This window comes from Salminus brasiliensis, chromosome 9 (genome assembly GCF_030463535.1).
Source record: "Salminus brasiliensis chromosome 9, fSalBra1.hap2, whole genome shotgun sequence".
NCBI classification, from domain to species: domain Eukaryota; kingdom Metazoa; phylum Chordata; class Actinopteri; order Characiformes; family Bryconidae; genus Salminus; species Salminus brasiliensis.
The window spans coordinates 15112160-15133011 of record NC_132886.1 but is presented as its reverse complement, the minus strand read 5'-3'; the positions used below and the strand labels follow the sequence as shown (position 1 = coordinate 15133011).

The window sequence follows — 20852 nt, the reverse complement described above, 5'->3', positions numbered from 1 at the left end:
GTGTCTCTGATTACTGGTCAGCTTAGTTAATTAGCTGGGTAACAGATTTCTGCAGCAGTTGGATCCCTTTATAGAGATAATGTCTGCCATGGTGAAGTGCCTTGCTAAAGGCCCACAGGAGCAGGGCAAATAAGCTCAGGGCTTCTAGGAAAGGCGCCGACCCCCATTGAAAAGTTGACCTGCAGTGGCCAGTCATCCGCTTTCCACAAGCTGCTTACTTACACTGTTGGCACAAATGTTGTATAGGTTTGTTTGTCTATCTAATGAGGCAGAATCAGGTGTGGGGAAAGCCATTGTTCCATTTATTATTTCATTTAGAGAACAGAAAAGGTCTGTTTGAGATGCCCGAGTTGATCAAGAGGTAAATGATGCTAAAGGTCAGAATAACATGAGTCAAAGTGCAGTAAAGTTTTGGTTTCAACTGGAAGGCAAACTGGCAGCTGTGAAGGTTGATCTAGAGACCTTATTATTATTATTATTATTATTTTTTAAACAGTGTAATAAGCAGATGGTGCCCTCAAATGGTGTAAAAACGGCACATCTATTATTTTTATATGACCACGATGATGGTAGTTACCTCAGTTACCTTCTCTGGATAGCCCGAGACTTCTCTAGCATCTGCAAAGCGTTAATTCGCCCATTGTGTTACTGAACAACCCGAAAGGCCGCCAGCGACAGACCAAAGAAAAGCAAAGACAGCTGATTGGTTGGTCTGGTCATGGACTTCACTCTGTTGTTATTTAATCCTAAAATGGTTCTTGGCTTCTTGTTTTTCACTCGGGCTGGGTCACCAATAGGTGGCACCAAACTGACTGCAAGCTGCCAAACATTGCTGCAATGGAAAGGTGACTATCACACCTGTACACCTGTGGCTTTTCCTGTTACAAGTGCATTGACTTAGCTTGCTTCAAGTGACAGTATACACTAGATGTCCAATAGTTTGTAGACACATGCTCATCTAATAGTTCTACTGAAACCAAAGATATTAAAAGGAAGTTTGCAGCATTCTGTGACAAGAGAATTAGTGAGGTTAGGATGTTGGATGATCACCACCCCATTTCATCCTCAACTTCCCAACTCATCCCAAAAGTATTGGATGTAGCTCCATCAATCCAGAAAACACAGTTCCACTGCTCCACAGCTCAATGCTAGGGGGCTTTATAGCCCTCTAGCCCACAGCTGGCACTAGGCAATAGGTTCATGTTTATCTGCTCCAGAGAGTCATATTCTATTGGCAATACTTCTCTACAGGGACTAGATCAGCTGTGTATGTATTTACAGGTCTGTGTCAGCAATGGGTGCAACATAAAGTGAGTGCATTCATTAGAAGGGGTGTCCACAAACATTTGGACACATGGTGTACTTCAGACGGCTTCATTTGACCTGTAGGGGAAACTCTGGAAACTGCTGTGTTTTCATTGATGTGCTACTATTGGTCTAAATATACTTTACAAGACAAACATCAAAGTCCAGCGTGAGTGTAGACCAGTATGCTTTGACTAGTTTTGGCTTGGTGTCTCTCGTACTCTCACAAACAAAGCAAAAGACCAAAAAGAACTGCAAAGGAGTCACAGTTACATTACCACATTTTTATTGCAATTGCTCTATTGAAAGCAAAAAATTTGATAAATATAAACACTATGCAACGCTCAAAAATGTATCTGCCATCACTCTCCTTTTCCCCCCAGAGGAAAAAGAGGAGAAAAAAAATCAACATGGGGAAAAATAAGCAACAGTATGTACAGTGGACGCAGCCATGAACAATTGTTAAAAGGTTCCTCTTTTGTTTTTCCCTTTCAGACGCTACGGCAGAGTGTAAATGATCACAGGAGGCTTGTTTTTTCTTTTCTTTTTTTTCTTACCTCCCTCAAATGAACTCAACTCTGCCAACAACAGCATTCAAATGAACCAAACACACATACCATGACAGCTTTGTCATCCTCACTGTATTCTGTAAGATTGCCATTGTCAACATTCACTTTTTTTTGTACACAGCAGCAAATAAAATGCAACTGTACCAAAACGTTTTACAAAACTGCAAAAATGCCTATTCACTCTGGAGATTGCCCCGATTTCCCCAAACTCTCGTAAATTAATGATTCAGGGAAAAAAAAGATACAATAATCAACATTTCATACAATTCCCCCAAGAAAATCAACTCTGTTATTTAAACTACATACAAAATAAAAGGAAAACCATACCGAACTTGCATGTATCGTGTGGTTTATCATTTTCAGCAGTTGAAATATGGACTGTTGCTCCTCTAAATTGTGGTAAATCAACAGAAATTGTGACACAATATAATGCAAAATACTCACTTGAGCAAACACGATAGCAAACAGCTGCATTTGGCCTTCTTTTTCTTGCTATACTGGACCATTTGGAACAATATGCCAAAGTAGGGCTCTCTTAGTGGTAAACTTTCTCTAGATTCTTTTACTGTACCCAAGACCAAAGATATTTAAAGCTGTGTTCAGGCCACATTTCCACTGTACCGTTTCTTTTTACCTGAACAAAAACAAACCAAAAAAAAAACCTGAACACAGTCTTAAACAAGGCCTGTTAGTGTGTGGTTTCCTTTGTATTACAGTCGGATGCTCTGATCTGCACTCTTTAAGACATGGGTCAGATACAAAAAGGGGGCACAGAGGAAGAGCTCCCTTAACCAGAAGGGACTGAAACATTTAAGGACTCGAGTTTCTTTCACATTTTTGACATTTTTAACATACCATGAAAATATCTCTATTCTTTTTCATATATTTATATATATAGATAGATTTTTTTCCCATCACAAGCATTGATTCAAATGCTTAACATTTGGTTCAGTTATATCAAATGTACTGAAATAAGGAAAGGGCGATTTATTTACTGTACCTAGCAAGCTGAAACAAGTCAATCGCAAGCTGTAGATAAAAGTACCTTCTCTTTTGTGCTCTCTCTTTTCTCTCTCTCTCTCTTAGTACTCGTCCATAAAAAAGGGTCGCACAGACAACAATTAATCACAAACAGTAAGGCAAAGATTCAGCTTTAATCCTGTTCCATGTCTTCCTACTGGAAGTACCCACTCAAAGCATGGCACACCATGTGTACAATACTGAAAGGGAAGAAAAAAAAAAAAAACACTAACTAAACAAAACCATCGTGCTGGCTGATGAAGACATTCTTTTGATGATCCCACCTTTTGGGTGTGTTCACTACAACAGCGTACCTATGGCAGGTTTGCCTCCTGATGTTGGGCGGGTTAAAGACATCCAGGCTACACTGTTAAAAATGAGGGTTGTTGGTTCAGACCTTCAGTTCTGAAACCAAAGAAATGGCAATTAATATAGAACCACTGAATTATCTTGGGGTTCACTGAAGCTGTGGTTCTCAAACCAGTCCTCAGGAGGTCCAGAATTCACTGCCAAACAATGGGCAACACCAAGTAATAGAGCAAAAATAAGTACCGTTTTGAGGTGTCTCTGGGGGCCAGTTTAAAAGGTGGCTTTAAAAGAGAAACCTGCACATTTGGTGTGGCGTCCATGTCCAATACTATTAAAATATGTTGTTGCATAAAATTGCTTTGAGTGAGTCAATTAAAATATATCACTCAGCCCTTCCAACATTAGCTAGAACATGACTTTATCCTTTCCAGCATTAGCTAGAACAGTCTAGCTAGTCTTATTTCCCAGTGCAGCCATACAGCATCATCGCTTTGCAAGAATAGTGACCTACAAGTTTTGGTTTTGGTTGTGTTTTTAATAATAAGCAACAAAATAGCAGGACTCATCCTATTTTAACAGTATTGGACATGTGCACTTTTTACCGTTCCCTTTAACGCCTCTCATTTGTGGTTCTCTGAAGCATCCACTGAAAGGCGTTCTTCAGAGGCATCGCTCCAAGGAACCGTTTTTGGCACCTTCCTTTTTAAAGAGTGTGAACTGTAACATGGTGTTGCCTGTTCTCAGATAACAGCAGAATTAGTGCATGTGTAGGCCTTAAACTTTCACACTGCTGCTCCTTTACGAGGGGAACCTTTTGAAGAGCTGTTTTTATTCGTGTCAATTATGGCAATGCTATCCATGACCCTGTGCTGGCCCCGTTAAGAGTTCAGAGACTGCAGCAGACCTCATCTGGCATTTTGTTTAGTCCCAGAATAGACGCTTCCTCTTTTCTTCCACTCTGCTCCTCCCCCCTCTATCCCTCCTGAATATTTGGCAGAGGGGAGAAGAGGCAGGGTGTTCCCTACCAAGGATTTAAGGAGATGTGGGATAGGTTGGGTGTGGGGCAGGGGTGTGGGGGGGGTTGCACAGCACGTCATATCTGGGGCCTAACGTAGGGTTGACGCAACTCCAACACGTCATAGCTTAGCATGATGCCCATAAGGGATCGGGGGATAGCAATGATAGTGTGAGTAAAGGACTCCTTGGCTGTGAGCGGGAACACTTGCAAATGGAAAACTTCCAAGCCCAGAAAAAAAGGTGAACCCCTAAAAAAGTTTCTGTCCAGCAAAATTTAAAGAAAAAAACAAAACAAAACAAAAAACAAACTAAAAGAAAATCCACCAAATTCATAAGAAATGCACCTGAAATCTATGCTGCAAATGTAGGGGATTTAGTCAGTATTAATGCATGTAGCCTTAATGGCGTACCTGCCCAAATGAGATGTGTTGGGCTCCTTGCATTTCAGCAAGCAAACCTCCCTTTTAAACGCAGCAATGGAGATAAAATCCAAAACCAAAAGATTTAAAACGAGCAATATAATAAAGCATCAAACTCAGAAAACACGGATCCAGAAGATAATGCTGTTTTAAATAAAGATAAACTCAAAGGGAGGACATGGCATGAAATCCAAGTGGAGGTCCCCTGGTGTCGCTTCTGCAGAGTGTGTCAGAGGGGTCATCGGTGGCTGAGTGGGTCTCCAATTCACTCAAATGCAGCAAAGCAGCTCATCCTTAGTCTAGAGAAAGAAAAAAAGCTTATAGTTAGAGCAGTACAGAAGCTACGTTAGGTGTGTTCTGCTCACCTCCTAACCCGTACATTACATAACTATGCAATCTGGAGGCAAGGTGGTACCACTTGAAACACAATGTAATACACTCTACATGAGGAAACGACTAATTGCACGGCTGACTTCCTTTCGTTTCACCTTTGCCAGTCAAATGAACCCTACCTTCCTCAAACCCTCTTTACCTCTCCCTGACCTAACTTAACCTAGCCTAGCCTGCCAATCCCTTCGCTTTCCCTGATGCTTCTGGTAGGCAGTGGGGTCATGTGCTAGCCTGGATTGACCCCAGTGTGGACAAGCAATGCTTTTGATAGGCGGCTTTGTTTGACCAAACAATGGTGGTGGGGGCACAATGTGGGTGCTTTTAGATCGCCTGGGCCCACGGCTGTCTGGAGCGGGAGGAATGCTGCTGGCCCATTGTGTGAACGACGGCCAGCTCTGCTGAGGCACCACAGGTCCACGAGTTCCTCCTGGCCGCCCTGGCCCGGCACATCAGCGCACATGCAACAACACCCCCACCACACGCCAGCAATCAGGACAACAACAACAACATAGCCAAATGTTATGTAAGGGGTCAGCCCCATGAGAGGTAGCCCTTTGCAGAGGTGCAGGTAAAGGTCATGTGACCTGGGCCAAGTTTTATGCCAATTTGGGAGTTTATTTAGAAAGAGAGAGTTGGGCACAAACTAACCATGGGTAAAAAGTAACCTGGCCATTCTAACTACAAATCTGTAGATGGACATGTAAATAAACGTCCTACAGAGATAGATTTGCTGTGTTTCACTATGGAAAGATTGACTGGCAACGTCTCTGATGAACTGGCCATCGAGCAAAGGTACTACTAAAGTGGCAACTCTTTGTATGACAGAAATACAACAGAATTTATTGGAGTAAATGTCCATATTTGCAACTGCAGTTAGCTCCTTATGGACCATTTAAAAACAAACAAACAAACAAACAAACAATACAGACAATGCTCAAGTGTACTCTACGCTGTAACCTTTGCCCCCATAATCCCAAACACTTAAAAAATCACACCGAGGTCTGTATGTCTCAATTCTTACATCACTGCTCACATGCTGACACATGCTTCCAGTGCATCACTGTATAAGCCCCTGGAACACAACAAGTACATCATGGAGCACTGCCACAACTATGTGGCACTATAACTGGAACAATGACCACACTCCCACCACCCTGTCTTCACTTCAGAAACTATTTTAGGGCTTGCTTTTCCACCCAGAGACACTGGGATTGCCCCTGACCCTATTGGCAGTGCCCACTCTCCCTGGCACGCCATGAACCCTTTCAGTACAAGCTGTTACGATGGAAAGACCTGTACACTCACGTCCCTGACAGCGTTCAGCACTTTCCATCGTCAACTGAGCACTCAGGTACCTTATCTTAGCGCCACAGAACATGTGCTAGTCATGAGATCTACCACAGAACCACAGGTCAAAACAAAGACCTATAAAAGGCAAAGAAAGGTAAAAGGGCACCTTACATAGCACAGGAACCCCAACTGGTAGCGTGATCCACCAGTTAATTTTCAATGATACATTTTTCTCTCAACATAATTACAAGGAGTGCACAATATATGGGTCCAATACTGGAATTGTAGATAAACAGATCACTTTAGCCCCACTAAGACATATACGCTACATGTCCAAATGTTTGTGGACACCTTTTCTGATGAATGCATTGAGCTACTTTAAGTTGCACCCGTTGCTGACACAGATGCGGATGTGCAAATGCAGACATATAGCTTGTCTAGTCCCTGTAGAGAAGTACTGTCAAAAGAATAAAACTCTTTCGAGCAGATAAACATGAACCTATAGACACCATGCCTAATGCCAGATGTGGGCCACAGGGGTATAAAGCCTTATGTTCTCTGAAATGATGATGCTCCATCCCAACTTTTCTGATCAGTTGGGGAGTTTAGCTGAGGCGGCGTGGTGATCATTCAACAGCCTGACCTCACCAACGTTCTTATCGCTGAAAGCAATGAAATTCGCACAGCAAAGCTCCAAGATCTAGTAGGAGGCCTTCACTGGACAGTAGAGACAGTAACCCCAATGTTAGCAGGATAAACTCTGGTTTTAGTAGCCTTGACTTCAGAAGAAACAATGATTGAACTAACAGGTGTCCCATAACTTTTATCCACACTGCATTTGCTTTCATTTTAAACTCGACAGACGAACATCACAGCTATGCCTTAAATGTTACATCTGCTTATCACTGTAAAACGGTCTGCCTGATATGTAAATGTTTACAGGAACTGGCATGCCTGAGAGTTAACTAGGTCATGAATACATAAAATTAATCAGTGACTCATCCTTAGAGATGTAATCTAAAGACAGAACATTGTTTTCCTAAATTGTACGCTCAGTTCACATATGTAGTGTAGTGTGTTATTGGTATCAGTACTACTCATAACAAGGAGCACTTGATTAAAGTGATCATCCAGGAAACTCCACATGACTGCATCCCCCAATACTCCCATTCAACCAACGTCGAACCGAGCCGACTGCTCTCCAAGGAAAAGGTTAGGAGCGGGGTTGTATAAAGAGTACCCTTAATGTCAATTTAAAAATGGATCAGAGCAGTGTGTATTCTTAGTAGATGGGAATAGACGTCACTCTTAGCATAGATCAGGGTAATTCAATTCTAGTCCTAGAGGGCCAGTGTTGAGGGCAGTTTGGCAATTTCCCTGATCAAACACACCTTGCAAACCTGGAAATTAACCAATGAGTTGAACCAGGTGTGTTTGAGCAGGGAAATCACCCAACTGTGCTGGACACTAAAAGCTGGAACTGAAGAAGCTTGGTGGAGATCTACAGACTACCTGTGATATCATGCACCAGATCTTACTTGAGAAGTGACCAATTCCTTCTGTACAGTGGATCCCCTCTAATCTAACAGCAGGATGAAGGGAGCAACCCCCATAAACCTTGAGTGCTAGCATTGTTTACATGCTCAATTGTCAAGTTGCCCAAGCTGCTAGTTTCCTTTACTGTCATCATTTCTTGGGTATTGAGCAGGTTTCTGATAAATACATGCAATGCAATACTTGGCCTATCATGATTAATTAGTAAACTCAATAAAAAAAAAATAAAATAAAATAAAATAAAATAAACACATTATATATATATATATATATATATATATATATATATATATATATATATATATTTATTTTATTTTTTTTTAACGAAAGATTAATACAATTAAAACAAAAAACAGTGGTTCGTTATTATTAGCAATTTGCCTGATACTAAAATGAACAAAAGCTTTATAAAAACTAACCTAATGAGTAGTGACCGCTCTATACAGTTCAAATGTGTAACCTAATAGGTCACTCGGGGGCATGGCAGCATGTGCCACCGTGGGCTTTAAAGTGTCTGAGCAGGCCAAGTCACAGAGATTTAATACACTCACTGTAAAGAATAAGACATTCCAAGAGCTCCTGAAATGACCTCACCTTCTCCACAACTTACTACAGCTTCTCACTACCGAGCACATGTTCCCGCCACAAACACACACCTACAGGTAACAGGTAAGAAGTTCTTTGCGAACGTCCCAGAAGGAACTCTAATACAGACTAAGAAGTAAGTACTCAAGATTACAACCCCCCCCCCACACACACACACAGAGTATGAATTCCCCCTGATTCTAAGTGTTTAAGCACTGATTTGTAAAGTACACGTGCAAGCTATTGCTATAGATAGAACAAAAATTTAACCCTAGTTTGGGGTCAGACAACTATGAAGGGTGTTTATCTGCTGACTACACTGTGCATGCTATACTTTGGTCTATAGTGCTTTCTACAGTGATGTAGAATCAGACTACACTAATAGATGAGATACCATAGCAACTCCCTAGCAACAACCTAAGTCGAGAGGTGGGACCTCCATGAATCACATCAATGAGCCTTAGATGCCCATGACCCAATAGCTGGTTCACCAGCTGTCCTTTATTGGAGCACTTTTGGTAGGTACTGACCCTTGATGGTTTCTGCCCTCTGCAAGAACTGCTTTGCTGTGTGGCAGAAGGCTGAATGTGCTGATATTAATGTAGCAGTACTTGGCACGCACTAGTTGGTGTTAACTATTAGAGTTATCCTCAGCCTCAGGAGCATCCGTGACCCTCCTGTCACCTGAGGAACTGTGTGTGTTTGTGTGCGTGTGTTTTGTCTAGTGTTGATTTGTGTGTCTATTGATACTGTAAAGTGACCTTGGATGTGAGAAAGGAGCTATTTTACTTACTATTAAACCAATGACCTGGTTCAGAGTACAGTTATATGGTCAGCCCACAAGGAGAGGATTTTACATCAATGGGTCAAGAATTACAAGACTGCTACCGTATTACCGTATGCTACATAATTCTACACATATACATAATAATGTTGCTTTAACAGGTGTCAAAACAATTAATGACATATTATGTATCGTGAAAATAAGTGATAAATAGTATGAGTGTGAGTATGAGTGCAAGTGTGTGTGGAGCATGGAAGCATGTGTATGTGTATATGTATAACAAAAGTGTCTGAACCAAGCTGCTGCTGCTGCTGTCGCCCCTCACACCTAATACAGGGCCACAGGTTTTTTAAAAAGCTCATGCAAAACATTTTCCAAGAACAGATCTTGTGTGTACTTTTACAAACACACACACAAACACACACACACATACACACACAGCTTGCTGGTTTGGACCCAGTGCATAAATCTGGACTTCACAGCAGGCACCCTATAGCCCCCTGGTTTTGTTTCGAGTTACTCCGTGCTCGGCATGATGGATCTGTGAAAAAGTGGAATAAGTATGTTTATCTGTGTGTGTAATGAGCAGTAAACTCAACACAACACATGAACTGTCACAGCTCCACCAATCACTGTCCACACAAACATGGGGTCAAGGTCTCTTTAGGGAGGGGAAGTGTGTTTGTGTGCATGCAAGGGGTGGGAGGTCAAAGTTCCACTGTGTTCCAGAGCATATCGGTAACTCAGGATGTCAGTAAACCCGTGTAGGTTTCAAGTTGAACATGACTTGGCCTATCGTTGACAGCAGATTTAGGATATGTTCTGGCTTAGGAAATGTTGTCCAGGAATGTGAGGACACTTGACCTGAAACTTCTGTTTTGCTGAATTGCTGTAGTGGCTAAACATTGGTAAAGTTTTAGATCACACCATTCATTCCCAGGTTAAAGTAATCCAAATATGAAAAATCAACCTGATTTAAATGAACTGTTTTTGCGATGTCATAAAAAGCAATACATTTTGCAATGTATTCGCTTACTAAGCCTTCAGTAGTGTAACCCACCCGCTCATTTTAGCCTGGACAACTTTATATATATTTAAAAAACCAAACAAACAATGTACAATGCATGGCAGCCAACCAGAAAAAAGGTCATTTACATATTGACGCTGTTTAGTTATTTTTCTTTTCAATGTAATGTAAATCTGGGGGATGACCTTTACATTATACACAAATTATATGGTTAATGGTCCAACAGAAAATGCTCCAAGATAACTTCAATTAAAAGTTAAGAAGGTTTTTCCTTTTTCATGTAAAGTCGGAACGTTGGAGATACATGTTTTTTGTCCAACAGCGACAAAATATGGGCCTAAAGTCCCAGTTTAAAAGGGGCCTGTTTTTGCCTAAGCAATAAAGACATGAGGTTGGACATGTAGACATGATTTATGACTATGTTGAGTCCATAAACCAACACAATCGCTATAAATGACTTCAGAAAAAAAAACCTTCTAAGGAAAAATGTAGAATATGACCCTTTTAATGAACCCATAAACTCCTTGTTACGCATCTCTAGAAAACACGTCTGTCAAAACTCCCTCTGAAAATGCAGCTACAACAAGGTCTCTCTAGCCATTCTGAGAGTGCTAACAGGGCCGCCTGGGTGTCATGTTGTGTGTCATGCATATTAGAAGGCTTACCGAACAACAAGGAAGCCCACTGAGTAGATGAGTTTGAATGTGAGTAAGGGACTGAGGTGTGTTTATGAGTGTGAGAGTGTGTGTGTGCATTTAACACAGGAAAGGGGATCCTTGTACCTGGTGTAGTCATTTCCTGCCATAAGACCCATTCTGATTAGCACACATGCCACAGTGGTTAATCATAGGTGCTCTCAAAATAAAGCAGTAAATATAGAAAATATGTGAAATACAAACAGGGCATGCTGCTTCTGCACAGACATACAATCCCAGCTTATCTGCTGAAAGGAACAGTGTGGCTCTACCTGTTTATTTCCGTAATGTACTAGTTAGGAATTGCCAAAGCACCCCCTCGGCCCGCCGTGCCAAGCACAGCCTCTGTTGTTGTTGCAGTCCCAAACACTAGCCTGCCAGCTCCAGGGATTCCTGATTGTGGCTTTGTCCTCAAGCTTTTCTCCCTGTCAGTCTGATCTGGACTAATTCAGTGCAATGCATGGATCAAATCACATAAATTGATTTAACACTGTTTATCCAATATGCAGTCCCACTGGGCACAAACCTCATCTAGCACAAACAAAAAACGCCACATTACTGAATTAAAGCAATCTCTTTTCTCCCTCCTTTATCTTGCTGACTGCATTGTGCACGCCCTCTGTTTCTGGGGTTAGGGGTTGCTGACATTACACAGCGTCAAACACCTTCGAAATGGCCCAAAACAAGCCGCTCAGGATGCAGTAAGGGCCTGGAGAAGAAAAAGCACAAGATCAGCTCCAGATAAAACTGTCTTGGGTATGGCGGTCAGAGCTAAAAATAACTCGTTTCTATCCTTTTTCACCTCGGCAGAAGCCTGCACTCTGGGCTGAATGCGGCGTCCTGTTCTCTGCCACCCAGCCTGTTTACTCCAGGCCGCTTGAAAGCCGGCACGGCCAGCAGTGAAAAGCACTGTGTGGCGATGGAGGCGCATTCCTGTGTAGCTATGCGCTCGCTAATTTACATTCCAACACCAGAAAGAGCAGACATACCCCCAAACCCAGACAGGCCGCCACACTGCCATAGCCATAACACTGCAGCGGCGTCCAAGCTCCGCACAAACACCAGGGGAGCGTTACTGTCATCGGCATCGGAGTTCACACCGCTGCTGGCCTGGCGGAATTACGCTAAGGGTATGATGTAAAGCAGTGAACTTCACAGAGCCCGTTGCACACCGGTACCGTTAGCAGCTGTGTTGCCCCGCCGTCACGGCCTGTCCAGGTGTGAGCACAGCATGACAGGAAGCAGAACTGTAACATTTCTGAGTGCTGATGCGTTTCCTGTAACATGTAGCATGTGCTACAACACGCTGGGCCAATTAGCCCACATCAAAGACAGCAGAGGACGAGTCAGCGAAACATGCAGATGCCTGTTCTACTAAAACAAATAGACCCCACACCTGGTTGAGAAACAGAGAGAGAGAGAGAGAGAGGGAGAGAGACATAAGCAGATGTAGGGAGCAAGAGTTCAAGGATTACGTGCTGCTTACTGACAGTTCATGACTATTGCCCTAAAAAAAAAAAAATTATAATAATAAAAGACAACAACTAAGCAACTCCTGCATAAGGCCTGCATGAGGCCTAATACTACTAGAAAACACATTCCTTCCCACTCGTACACACCCTTCCACCACCTCTCTCACACACAGGTGCTGCCTCTCCCTCTCCCGCTCTCTCCTTTTCCCTCTGTTCCTCACTCTTCTCTGTCTCAACTCTATGATAAACAAATGAGTCAGCCAGGGCTTGCTGAGAACACTGACTCACTCTCCCCTCATTCTATTGCTCATTCTTTAGACACACAGTCTTCTTTCTCCCTTCTCCCTTTGCCAAACAGCACAACAGACCCAGGAAGCACTAGACCTGGGGGAGATAGAAGAACAGTCAGGCCGGAGTAGTAGAAGGGAAGGATGGATAATACTATACTTTGAACAGGGGAACTACTGTCGTCAAGTCTGCTATTGATGAAAACGTTTGCAATCCCATGTTCCGAGTTCACTAACAAACTGCTTCAAGATCCCGCATTAACCAACGTCAAGCCAGGAGAGTGTTGGTGCAGCCTCCGAAACAAGAGTGTGGAATAAACTGAACCTGTTGTGTCATCTGTAGCGAGTGGAAAGAGGTCACCATTACCAACGCAAACAAACACAGTCTCCAGACAACACCACACGCTACAGTGACCAAGGGTCTTTGACCTTTATTACTCAACCTAACAGACCCTCAAAGTAACTTGTTTAACCACAAATACATTTTTTTTTCCCTGATACACTGAGGGTTCATCCATCAATTGATCAACTGCTGAGATTACACACACACACTTTCACAATAGGATTAGGTTTAGGATTTGGTTAAGTGACTAAAGCACTCACAGCTGCCTAAACTGGCTCCATGCTTCGTGGCTAGCATCCATAATCCATCCATCCATAAAGAAAGGGAATCTTGCCTCAAGCACAATCTTCACTGGTGTTTTGGACTTATGCACTGAACAGGAAACAGCTGGAAAAGCCCAGCCCTAAACTGAATCGATGTCTAAAATGTATGCATGTGTACGGACAGCAACGAGAAAGCAGAAGGTAACCACTCACCTTTAGAAGCCGCAGTGATTCCTTCAGATTTAGTGAAGTCTATGCTGGCATAGGCCCCATTTTCCAGGAGGGGCACAGCAGAGGGCGACGAGGGAGGGGCATCAAGGGCACCCCCAGCCCGGGGGTCCTCTCTCAGGTCCAGCGCAATGTAGTTGAGGCCGTTCTGGTGTTCCACAGATAGAGTCCTGTCTGCCCTCGTGGAGGAGGCACTTGCTTCAGCTCGGTCTGTGGAGAAGCCAGGCATTTCCCCCGCATCACCTGTTGGCACGCTGTCCACACACATCCACACGCTGTCAAAGGACGGCGAGCTCTGCCACTTACCGGCCCCTGCCTGAGGGGCACCACTAGGCACTGGGGCACTGCTATTTGGGCCACTTCCACCGGTCACCTCTGAAGATGTGACAAACGTTTCAGAGCTGTGTCTCCGCCTGCCCTGGGGGTCTGCACGAATCACCTTTGGCTCAGATGGGGGACTGGAACTTGAGTAATGCTGCTCCACAACACGCAGGTGCTGCATCATTACTGTGGGGCCTCTGGATTCCTGCCGTTGACCAAAGCTCATCTCCGTGTAGTCATCTGGCCGACCCACAGTGACCCCACTGCTGTGAGAAGATAAGGAAGTCGAGGGACGAATATATGTTGGGGGGTTCCAGGGGGCCACCAGAGAAGGTCGCGGAGACTGGCTTTTGGGTGGCAGCCCGTCCACCTCCACGCTCATATAGTCCTGGGGGAGGGGTGAGCACCTGTGCTCCCGGCTGGTGCCATGGGCAGAGGGAGAATCCTCTGTAGTGTGAGAACAGGCAGCATTTGTGGCCTGGTCCCCAAACTCGATGTTAATGTACTCTCCAGGACTGGAGGGGCCGTCTGCTTCTTTGCTTGCCCTGAACGAGCCATGAAAGCTGCGCCGACTGAGGGGGAGGCGGTTAGGGCGTGTTACCCGCCGGTCCATGGCATGGACATCGCTGCAGCCATTGTGCTGGGCCGCATCACTAGAGGAACACCTGCCACTGTGTTCAGATGTGGCAGCAGGAGGGTTGTAGGCAGGTTTGGCTGGTGAGCTCATGGGAACGTATTCGTCGTGTTCACTCCGATCTCTTGTCGGAGCTTTGTATGAGCGTGGGAGGGAGAAGTAGGGGCTATAGGATTTGGGCGCCTCAGGAGTGGTCAGCGTGTAGTAATTATCATTAGACAGTTTTCGTCCGGCAATCGTAGACCTGCTTTTGGACATGTCCATGTATTCTCCATTCTCAGGACGCTCATTCACAGCACCTTGCCGACTGACACATCTGCTGCTGATGTGAGGGCTGGCTGGGGCAGAGGAGTCTGCGCTCCCACTCCCACTTGGGAGCATCATCATGTAGCCTTGCGAATCAATGTGCTGAGAATCAGCGCTCTGGATCTGTGAGGAGGCAGAGAGAAAAGCACTAGGTTGCATAGGCATGTAGTCTGTGTCACGTGGGGAAGGCACCACGCCAGCCATCATAGGCATGTATCCATCATCTTTGAAGGAGTCAGCAGCCCGCAAAGCAGGGGGTCGGTCCTGGCTATGTTCAGAGCTGGAGCTGTAGTCTGAGCGGAGCGAGGAGGAGGTGGAGGCTGGCTGACCACTGCTGCCCAGAGAGCTTCCCTCAGCCACAGCCTCGTCCAGCGAGAAGTTGGTCTGAGTCGTTTTCTGGTAAACAGCAACTCCACCCACGCCGCCTCCCCCAACTTGTCTGGTGAAAGAGGCCGTCCGTCTCCTATAAGATCCTGTTCGTGAATCTTCATCTGCACTCTCATCCCGAGAGGTCTCCCCGGCGTTCCCGCCAAACATGTCTCGGTTCCAGCCCATGGCCATGTAGTCACTGAGACAGTGCTCCTCACGGATGGGTGGCGTGTTACCCAGCGAGTCAGGTGTGTTGCTGCGTACTCTAAAGTAGCGGAAGTCTCCGGGGCTGGAGCCATACTCATCAGAGGAGTTGAAGCCCCCGTCACTGGGGGAGCCGCAGATGGAAGCGCTGGAGGGGCGCGTGATGGTGTCAGTGACGGAGCCATGTCCGCTGCTGCTGGACACACTGACTGGACTGGTGGTGGAAGGGAAGTGGGAGACGGGAAGAGAGGCAGACCGTGCGTGGTAGGTGGCACCTGGCAAAGCTCGTACATATCGGTTACTGGCACCGCCACAGCTGCTGCTTTCCTGTCTGCTCAGGTTGGCACGGGCAGTATTGAGGTGCATCAGGCTGCCAGTGACAGACCGGAAGGGGCGGTTCATGGTGCCCTCGCCCTCGCTGGAGGTGCGAAACCGGTACCCACTCGCTCCACTGCTCTTGCTGCTGGGTGGGGTACCCACCACCGACTCCGTCCGTGAACGCCGCTGGAGTCCGGTCTGGCTGGGAGGGAGGTTGCCCAGGTGGCGGCGTGTGGTGATGAAAGCCATAGGGTTGGAGCCTGACGACTGACTTTTACTTCGTGGCCTGAATTCAGCAAAGGCCTTCAGCGCTTTCATGGTCTCTAAAATGGTCTCGTGCATGTTCTGAGCCACCACCGAGTCGTCCACCTGCATCCACAGCTCCCCGGGGCCGATGGAGGAAGAACGGCCTACCTCTATGAAGAAGAAGCTCTCAGAGTGACCGCAGCGCCTGATGTTCATCAGCTGCAGGTTCACACATGGGGTCTCTGAGTTCAGTTTCACCAAGTGGATGGTCTTTGAAGAGAGGCACAGCCTGTACACACCAGTGAGATTTTTAGTCTGGCCCAGGCCTTTGGGTTTCACATTTACCTGCCACACTTCCTTGAAGACAGTGCCGGGGGTCACCGTGCCATAGCAGTCATCCAGCTCATCAGCATCCATGTGGCCTTTTTTGCCTTCGCTCATCAGCTCACTCAGAGCTAAGTACCAGTCCTCCTGCTCTTGCTCGTTCTCTGCCACGATAGCAAAGTACTCATCCTTAGTGTACAGAGCTATGAGGTGTTTGCTCTTTGAATCTGCCCTTTTGTTTACAGTAAAACACTGGTAGAGATAGATTACCCTTTTGGGAGGGGAGGCAGTGGCTGCAGCCCCGGCTGAGGAGGTGGAGGTGGTGGCGGCAGCAGCAGCGGCAGCGGCAGCGGCAGCAGCAGCAGCAGAGCGGAGGCTACTACGAAATTTCTTCTCGCTGTCATAGTACTCCAGTCGGCTTGGCCCTAAATGGCTCGACGAGCGCAAGACAAAAAACCTCTTATGGCCGTGTTTCTGTTTCCTCAGGTAGCCGCACTTTCTAATGTCATCCACCCCGTCCGTAGCAGCAGCGGCGCTGGCGTTCACAGCGAGAGCAGAGGCAGCTGAGGTAGCCTGTGTGTGCCTTGAAGTAGTAGCGGTGCCCTCATGTACCGGGTTTACACAAGACGAGGACCTCGGTGATTCCTGGTGGTTCTCGCCATCCGCATGTGGCTGCGGCTGGAAGTGGTGCTGTTGATGTTGTTGTTGCTGCTGCTGCTCCTGTTGTCCCCTCGGCTGTGGTGGAGCCTGGTGGTAAGAAGGAGGCGGTAAGTGCTGATGGAAGCGAGCGCCGCCGCTACTAAGCAGGGAAGAAGAAGGGGGTTCCCCAACAGAGGTGTCGCCGTTCGCCGCCGGTTTAGTCCCAATAACCCTCTGCTGCGGCTCCAGCATCAACATGTCGTCTTTGCTTTCCTGGTAACTTGCAAAATTTGCCATCAGAGAAACAAACGCAGTGTCGCTTTATCTCAGCCGTAGTGTTGTGGTTTGAGACCCCATTCTTGTTTTGGGGGGCGGGGGGATGAAAATCTCCAGCAGCGGCGAAGGGCGCAATTTATTCCTTCCAGTGATGGGCTCCTGTAGGCCGCTTCATGAAAACGGATATCCAGCCAATGCGAGCCGAATTCAAGCCAAGCAACTGCAACATGACCACATTACCAGTTTCTATTATCGGTAGATCCTCCTAGCGGGGCTGCCAATCTGCTTCTCACTCGCTCTGTACACATCTCTACGGACCATAGCACAAACAACACGTGACCTCTGCCTCATTCGTCTGGAGGCGGGACCATTCGACGATGCGGCTCCCGATTGGACCAGACGCTAGATAAAAGCGGCCGCCGCCATTCTTAGCCAATCACGACACAGCATGCGCGGTCGTCATTTATGCTTTCGACCAACCATCGTGCTCGGAGTTTCATTCGAGTCACGAATGGTACGCCCCCAAACAGATAATTGATCGCTCTGTGATCCAATAGACTGGCGAATACTGGTAGGCGTGAGTCAGCCACACAGCGTTCATTGGCTGGGCGTTATGATAGACGGTGAATTCGTCCAATCTTATCCTTTATATACCGACTACCTTCTTTTGCGTGATGGGTTGGGTGGCTGGGTTGGTTTTTTTTTTTTTTGCTTTTTGCAACCTAGCTAGTAAGATGGGCATTTAACATTACAGGTAGGCTTCGGTAAAGCGTGTGAGGGTTTCTTTGCGCACCCGTGTCTGTCAGGTTACGTAGCTTTTACTTAACTAGCAGCCTTTCCGCACACTGTAGACCTTCGGTGGTTGGTATAGCAGGGTAGATATACAGTGCGTTATCTAGCGAGCCACGTAGTGTTGTCTAATAGGAGCAGCGTCCCTAGTCGCCAGGGCTGTTTGCTGTATAGGTAGCCACTACTAACCGGGGTGTAACGAATAACGGTATCAAATACAATTCAGTATGTTACTGCTCTGACTTATCTGGCGTATCAGTACTCGCTGAAGCTGAAACCATTTGTCAAATTCACACGGTGGCGGAAAGTGTTGGTAGTATGTGCCACCTGGGTGGGTGGGTTTGCAGTATTTTTTTAAGTGGGTCCACAGACCGTGGGAAAGAGGAGTCGGGTATCTGTGGGAAAATGCTTAGCACTTAAAGTTGCCCTGCCGGTTGGCCAGCCTTATTTTAGCCAAAATGCAAAACTGCCCCCAAGTTAAGAAAGATTATCTGAAGAAGCCATGGATGAAAGACTGATTTCTAACACTCTAGCTTTTAGTGGGTTGTTAATAATAAAGAAGCTTGTAAATGAATCCCTGTGTATATTAATTCATCCATAAGTCCATAAGTTCTACTGTGTGCAAAAACAATGTTATAAATCTCTCTCTCTCTCTCTCTCTCTCTCTCTCTATATATATATATATATATATATATATATTACATACACACATACACATGGACAAAATTGTTGGTACTCCTCGGTTAATGAACGAACTGAGAATTGTTTTTTCATAGAATTTTTATTTATTATTATTTTTGTCAGATTCTAGTTATTTTTGTGACTATTGTGGGTTTTTCTTCATAAATTATTTGAATGGTCAACAAAAGTGACCTCCAGTCCATTTCAGTTTGGTAGAAAATCGTGTGCTGTTTGGGTTTCAATTGATTGCTCTAATAAATTACATTACATTACGTTGTAGTTGTTAAAGGTTCAAGAACAGGTTCTGTGTGATTAGAATTTGTTTAGGATTTGTCAATGTTTTCAAGACTTTTAAAAATGAGTAGTACATTTTATTTACTAAAATGTTCAGCATAAGTTGTCAATTACATATTTGCCTAAAGGTTTCTAAAACAGAGAGGGAGAAAAGTGAAAGTTGATGATGTAGAGAAATGCATAACTGCCTGTTCAATCAAGCCTGAATCAGTCATTTGGCTCCAGGCAAGTTATAAAATTACACATTTTCTCTTCTTTAAAAGGCAAAAGAAATTCTAGAAACTATTGCAGCCCTGAACCAGTGCTACCTACCCTCACACCTCATTTTATTAGCGAATTTAACTGCAGGGATCTAAAGACCCCCAGCATTGGACTGTAAAGCAGTGGAACTGTGATCTCTGGAGGAATGGAGCTCCATCCATTACCTCTAGGATGAGTTGAAATGATCCCAAAATAATCAAACATCACTACCTGCCCTTACGAATGCTTTTGCGACTGAATGCAATCAAATCCTCACAGCAGTGTTTCAACTTCTAGTGGAAAGTCTTAACAAAAAAGCATACCAACTCCCTATTAACAGCTTTGATTTCAGTGAAGACACTGGCTGAACAGGTGCTGTAAACACAGTGGCCTTGCAGTAGCCTAAAACGGGAGTTTCCCTTCTTTATGCTGTAGCTTTTAGTCAGAAATGAAAGAAACACACACAGTAAACCATTCTCCTGGATTCATCATGTTTCAGTTTTAAAATGCAGTAGTACGTGTGTAAATGGATACTGCAGCAAGCACTGCTCTGGCTGTAGCCCAGTGAGTGATACCTGATGACCTGTTAGTATATATTAACCTCTGAGTGAAAAGCAGGCTGATCTTATCTTGCATGAACAAGTTTACATAACAATAACAGTTTCCATTCCAAGACGAGCTTGAAAGGACCCAAAAATGTTGGACCGCTTTTCCTGTTGTAATCATTTGGAAAACATTCCAAGAGGATTGGTTAGTAAAACCAGTGCGTCCAGTCTCATACAATAGCCATATATCTCTTGCTTAGTGTTGCAATTTTGTGAAACCTAATCGTTGTGTTATCCAGGTGACACAGGCACGCCACATCTTAACAAACCTAGACCTGTCCTTGCCTGTGTGCGTGCATGCATTTAAAAGTGGGATGTGCAGAACACAATTCCAGATTTCACAGACACTACAGTGTTCAGCCAGTTTTTTACATGGCAGCTAGACTATAAATGTGGACACATAGCTGGCCATGCTGTACTCAAATGCTGACCGCTAGGCCTAGGACTTGTGAGCAGTGCCAGTCTGCATGCAGCTGGGGACATAGCTCAATGTGAGGAGTGTAACATACTGTATTTTATTATCTGGAACAAGGGTCAGTACACTACTGTGTTCTATAAAGGGAAATTACATTCAATGGTGATGTTATTTTTGTCTGCATCAAGTGCATGTTTTATAGGCCTATCGTAGGGACACAACGTCCAAATCCCGTCCAAATCTGGCACCAGGCAATTCATTGTGAATGTCTGTTTCCCTATTAAATAAGCATTAAATAAAATAAGTTAAAAAAGACTGATTTACTGTAAGTGATTTAAAATGGATTTTAAATAGTTAAAACAATGTGATTCAGAGCAAACTTGTGTAAAACTACATTCTAGAAATGATACAAATGCTAAAAGATGCTTCATACTACATCCAAAATTGTTAACAATTGTGGCGAACCTGATGTCTAAAGAGTTTAAAAGCTACAACAAACAACAGTTATAAATGTACTGCCCAGTGCCTCATACATTGTTTTAGTCTACACTATATGTCCAAATGTCTGTGGACAGTCCTTCTAATTAATGCATTCAGCTATTTTAAGTTGCACCCAAATCTGCAGCTTGTCTAC

The 20852-nt window shown here is 44.9% G+C and overlaps 1 protein-coding gene across 1 annotated transcript; it reads right to left on the bottom strand.

Annotated features, from left to right (window-relative positions):
• Positions 1 to 1574: 1574 nt before the first annotated feature.
• irs4b (insulin receptor substrate 4b) lies at positions 1575 to 17513 on the bottom strand. Its single transcript, XM_072687559.1, has 2 exons — positions 13543 to 17513; positions 1575 to 4938 (listed from the first exon to the last, which is right to left on the bottom strand). The coding sequence occupies exons 1-2, from the start codon at positions 17213 to 17215 to the stop codon at positions 4934 to 4936; spliced, it is 3678 nt and encodes a 1225-aa protein (XP_072543660.1). The 5' UTR covers positions 17216 to 17513; the 3' UTR covers positions 1575 to 4933.
• Positions 17514 to 20852: the final 3339 nt, after the last annotated feature.